Source organism: Arachis hypogaea, chromosome 13 (genome assembly GCF_003086295.3).
Source record: "Arachis hypogaea cultivar Tifrunner chromosome 13, arahy.Tifrunner.gnm2.J5K5, whole genome shotgun sequence".
NCBI classification, from domain to species: domain Eukaryota; kingdom Viridiplantae; phylum Streptophyta; class Magnoliopsida; order Fabales; family Fabaceae; genus Arachis; species Arachis hypogaea.
Window position 1 is genome coordinate 29,047,301 of NC_092048.1, and position 5,699 is coordinate 29,052,999.

A 5,699-nucleotide genomic window follows, 5' to 3' on the forward strand; every position below is an offset into this window, starting at 1 on the left:
CTTCACTGTCGAAACCATTACTGAAAAATTTCAAATCTCTCTCAAAATCTCTCAAACCTCGTTCGTGTTCTCTGCGGAAACTGCCGCTACTCCAGAATCGCATCAAACTTTCGAAAGGAAGAAGAAAAAATAAACAAAAACAAGAATAGACTCCCCAAGGTATGAAAAAAACTATTGTTATTATGTTCATTTAATTTCGTGCAAAACTCGCGTTTCTCCTAGTTCGATTTAAGGTCTAGTGGATTGAGCTAGTGCATTTAGTATAACGACTTATTCTTATTCTATTTTTTTCTCCATAACTAGGGCATACGAATGGACATGTATTGTTATTTGCTTTTTGTGATATATAACTCGGTTCATTGTAGTTGGTGATTTACATTCACTTGATTGTTAAGTGTTCACTTGAGTTCATTTGCATACAGAAATATTTTAGAGTTGGTGATTTACGAATGGAAATATGTTTATCACGTTTTATTCAAACATGAAAGGAGTTCGGTTCATTGGAGTTGGTGATTTAGATTCACTTGATTGTTAAGTGTTCAGTTGAGTTCTTTTGCATGCAGAAATATTTTTCTTGCTGATTGAATGTTTATCATGTTTTATTCAAATATGAATGGAGTTTGGTTCATTGGAGCTGGTGATTTACATTCACTTGATTGTTAAGTGTTCAGTTGAGTTCTTTACTTCTTTTGCATGCAGAAATATTTTTCTTGCTGATTGAATGTTTATCACGTTTTATTCAAACATGAAAGGAGTTCGGTTCATTGGAGTGGTGATTTAGATTCACTTGATTGTTAAGTGTTCCCTTGAGTTCATTTGCATGCAAAAAATATTTTTTTTACTGATTGAATATTTATCATGTTTTATTCAATCACTTCTTATGCTTGATTTTATTTTTTATATCCTTTTCAAGGATTAATAATATCCCAAATGAGGGTTTATGCTGGGGTAGAACCCTTGATGGAGGACGAAGAGGGAGTTGAAGCAGAATATATCAGGCTCAGCGGTCAACGAACAAAATTAACAAAATAAGAAACCAAGTAATTCAGGCATCTGAAGCCATAAGACTCTCCAAGTTATCTGCTGCCCTCTCAAGCCCTTTTTGTAAATTCACATCTGGCGATATAGATAGTAAATAGGTTGTAGTTTCTTTAACTCGTTGTAATTAACACTAATTTGTTTAACTTATTTAAAAAAGCAAACACTTCTTCTTTAATATATATATATATATTAATGTAAATGTTAATAGAAATGTAATGTTAATGTATATATGTGAATGTTAATGAAAAATCTAATGTTAATGTATATATTTGTTGGAACTGTCTGGGTTGCTGTTTTATTCTAGGTTCACAGTGAATAGATTCAGGGTATTTATCAAACATCAAGAGTCCCAAAAACAAAAATGAACCAAAATTAATACACTAGATGAACTGAAAAAAGTGTATATAGCACTATTGCAGAAACCTAATTTGAAAAAAATGTTTATATCAGTATTTAGTTTTAGAAACACCTAAACATCAAGAGCCCCTCTCTACTGTATACGATTAGTTGATTCTTAATCTCATCTCCCTTCCGAGTCGTGTTCCTTATTTTGGTAGAAAAACTGGCAAGTTTAAAATAATCTTTGTAAAATTTTCCAACTTCTTCTAGTGTCTTGAAAATCATACCAACCTTTGGGACAAATTGTTCATCCACAACACACCTGGTCTACATAATGAACCGAACACATTATTAAAACGAAATCATTGTATAGTACTAAATGAACGGAACATTGTCCATTACATAAATTCAAATTCGAAAAACTGTCTGCATAATGAACCGAACACATTATTAAAACGAAACTATTGTATAGTACTAAATGAACGGAACATTGTTCATTACATAAATTCAAATTCGAACAACTGTCTGCATGATGAACCGAACACATTATTAAAGCAAAACATTGTATAGTACTAAATGAACGGAATATTATCCATTATATAAATTCAAATTCAAACAACTGTCTGCATAATGAACTGAACATGTTATTAAAGTGAAACCATTGTATATTACTAAATGAACGGAATATTATCCATTATATAAATTCAAATTCGAACATTGTATATATATAATTAGAATAAATTACCATTTGTACCCATAAAAGATGAAAACATTGATATATGTACCCACACTAGATCGAAACTAAACTTGTACCCATGCAAGATGCCCTCCATGTGACAAAAGTACCCTACGTGGCACTCCAACCCTCTAAAGACAGGATACTTTTGTCACACGAAAGGCATCTTGCGTGGGTACAAGTTTAGTTTCGATTTAGTATGGGTATATATGTCAGCGTTTTCATCTTTTATGGGTACAAATAGTCATTTATTCATATAATTAAATTTGAATTACCTGCATCTAGAATTCAGAGATTGCATTCCATTCAATTGAATTCAGTTCAATCCAAATCAAAACACCTACATCTAGAATTTATCAATTTCATTCAATTCAATTCAATAATAAAAACCTTGTTCGCTTGATTCGATTAAGAAGAATAATCCAAATCGCTCTCATTCAACTTATTTGAAGTTGAATCATTCATTGTTTTGATAGCCTATTGAAATCTGAAAATGAAGAAGATAAATCCACATCGAAGAAAAAAACGAAAAAGAATAGGGAGAAGAATAACGAGCAGCAGAGAAGAAAAAAAAGAAGAACGACGAGCAGTAGAGCAGATCCGAAAATTGCAATCGGATCGTTAACGTTAAAGAATGTTTACGTTGAAGAAGAAGCTTTATGTAATTCTGTTACGTTAATAGGAGGGGGAGGGGATGCGCGTGTATTTCACATAACTTGGGGGAGGGAGCGCGTTAACAAAAAAGTGTTTGAATGACTTGGTTAGGTCGAGTTAAATCTCAATTTGACCCCTGAAATTTGGCCTGATGCTCAAAATGACCCTCACAATTTTATTGGTCTCAATTAGAACCCCCAAATTTGCATCGTAGCTCCGGCTTGCTCTTGCGATCATCTCCGTCACCGGAATACTGATCTGGTGCAATTACATGACATGATGGACACTACTTAAACGACGACATATTGGTTTTGCGCCCAAACTCTTTGAAAACCATGTCATTTCAATTTTTTGTGGGTTAAAACTTTCTTTCTTCTCACTATGACGATCATAAGTTGCAAAACATAAAAAAAACTCTTACCCTTCTTCTTCTTCCTCGTTCTCCCTAATGCGTTGCTGTGAAATCCAAAGGAGCTCTTTGTAACCATTCTGAAAATTTATGCGAACTTTGAGGTTTTGGCAAGAGTGAAAAACCACAAGCACAAACATTTTAAATCTATGTGAACAATAAATGTTTGTGCTTGTGGTTTCTTCACTCTTGCCAAAACCCTAAGTTTGCATAAATTTTCAGAATGGCTACAAGGAGCTCCTTTAAATTTCACAACAACGTATCAGGGAGAACGAGGAAGAAGAAGTGTAAGGGTTTTTTTTTAATGTTTTGCAATTTATGATCGTCGTAATGGGAATAAAGAGAATTTTAACCCACAAAAAACTGAAATGACGTAGTCTCCAAAAAGTTTTGGCGCGAAATCAATACGTCGTCATTTAAGTAGTGTCCACCGTATTATGTAATTGTGTCAGATCAGCATTTCAGTAACGGAAATGATTGCAGAGACAAACTAGAGTTACGATTGCAAATTTGGGATTTTAATTGGAGCCAAATTGTGGGATTATTTTAAACATCAGATCAAATTTTAAAGATTAAACTGAGATTTAACTTGATTAGGTTTTTTACATAAATATAAAACATTATTATTTTTCTTTATATAAGACTGATTCTATTAGTTTAACTGATTACTTATCCGTTGAATTAATAAATCAATGAACTAATAATAACTCGAGTGAGAGTTAAAATAATATGCGTACCGTGGAATGCACAAATATAAGCACTTGCCACTTGGTCACCGCCTTCGCTGTTGTTGCCCAAGCAAAAGCCCACTCCATCAGTCGTAAGTCGTAACCCCTCTCCAACGCGCAAACTCCCTTTTTCCTAAAAACTAACCAACCGTCTCAAGTGACGAGACGCCAATGGCGTGGAGATGGATCGTTCGAAGGACTCGCGAATCAAAACCCTTCTTCCTAGCCTTTGCCACCGTATGCGGCGTCGTTCCGGGCGTCATCGGCTACGGCGTCATGCAGGCAACCAACACCCGTAACGAACAGCTCGAATCCCACCTTCGCAGAAGTGCTCGCCCTGAATCACTGGCAAGTCCTTCTCTACCTTCACCTTTTCCCTTTATTTCTCTCCAAACTGCTTCACAACGAGCCTCTAATTTGATTCCCTAACCTAACCTACATTATATGATATGGTCAATTTGCTGAAATGAAAACAAAATTATTCATTTCAGTATTTTTGTTGTAATTCACCTCTCGATCCCTGTTTCAAAGTCTTTGATTTGGGCAGCACCACTCAACAGGGATTTCCATTTTACTTTTAGAAGTTTACAGGAGAACCAATGTTAAATGTGCTTCTTTATTAGCAGATATGGCAATCTACTAGTAAAGTTCCTATTTTGTTTATTGAAGCTTATATGTGGATTAATTGGTTCGATGAATCCCTTTAAGGCTATCTTTCTTATATGAGTTGGAATCATCTATTTATAAAACGACTGCCCCGGTGCACAAGCATACTATTCCGGAAAATTGGTGAAGGAGTAAGATTGGAAAAACAAATAGTTAAGCATAACTGCATCAAATATGCGGAACTTGCAGGAATCACTGCCAGTTATCGGTTAATGTTATATTGGTCCGGGACAGCATTGTTTGGCTATACATTCAGCTATATATTTATCTGTTTCTTGAAATGTGTCATCTCTTTATTTGCTTTATGAAAACAAGATCTCGTATTTTTTTTCCTGCAATGTGGCACAATTTTCAGTTATCTCTTCAGTTTTCTATGTGTGTTATTATTGATGCTGGGTTTTCTGTACTTCGGATCAGATGATGGGACAAGTAAATAAAGAGAGACTGGCAGAATACCTTGGAGAGCTACAGCGGAAGGAGAACACGAATGATCGTTATGTTGCTGCTCTAAGAGGGGAGACTTTAACCAGAAAACCTTATGTGAGGATTCAACCGGTACCAGAGAAAACTGACACCGGCTCCAGCAAGGATTAGCGGAAGTAGATAAGTGTTTTATTGCAAGATATTGCAAATACTTTGAGTTATCTGTACATTATGTAGAACTTGGAAGAAAGGCTTCAAATATTTATTATGTACCTGATGCTGTTCTGCTCTAGTTTTCTCTGGTTTTGTCCTTGGATTTGTTTGTTTAAGCAATAAACCAAAGCAGATGTTGTTAGATGGGAATGAGTGCCCAGGGTTCTCTGCAAACAATATATTAGTTAGGTTCAGGCTAGTGATTTTATGAAATTCTTCTACTATTCTCTTTGAGCGTAATACAATCTTTTTTCAGTCGTCTGGATCATTTTGCCTTTTACTGCCTGCAACACCGCACGTGACTTTTAGACATGTTATAATGTTAGTTAGATATTTGGGAATAGTTACTAGTTCGTTACATTACCATCCTATATAAGGGTGCACTCGTATATTGAACCTTTTCCGCCATTTAGTGAAATTTCTGTTTCCTTAATCACCTAATTCTCAACATGGTATCACAAATGTTCCATCCTCCTTGAAGCTTCTATTT

The 5,699-nt window shown here is 35.0% G+C and overlaps 1 protein-coding gene across 1 annotated transcript; it reads left to right on the top strand.

The window, feature by feature from the left end:
- Positions 1–3,897: 3,897 nt before the first annotated feature.
- On the top strand, positions 3,898–5,470 carry LOC112737868 (uncharacterized). The gene is made up of 2 exons (XM_025788004.2): positions 3,898–4,255; positions 4,991–5,470. Exons 1-2 carry the CDS (start codon positions 4,079–4,081, stop codon positions 5,165–5,167), a joined length of 354 nt encoding a protein of 117 aa, XP_025643789.1. The 5' UTR covers positions 3,898–4,078; the 3' UTR covers positions 5,168–5,470.
- Positions 5,471–5,699: the final 229 nt, after the last annotated feature.

What these genes read in the sequence shown, in the direction of transcription:
- LOC112737868 (XM_025788004.2), top strand. Translation starts at nt 4,079, where the DNA reads ATGGCGTGGAGATGGATCGTTCGAAGGACTCGCGAATCAAAACCCTTC. An exon ending in GTGCTCGCCCTGAATCACTG is followed by an intron (nt 4,256 to 4,990) that starts GCAAGTCCTTCT and finishes ACTTCGGATCAG; the next exon opens with ATGATGGGACAAGTAAATAA.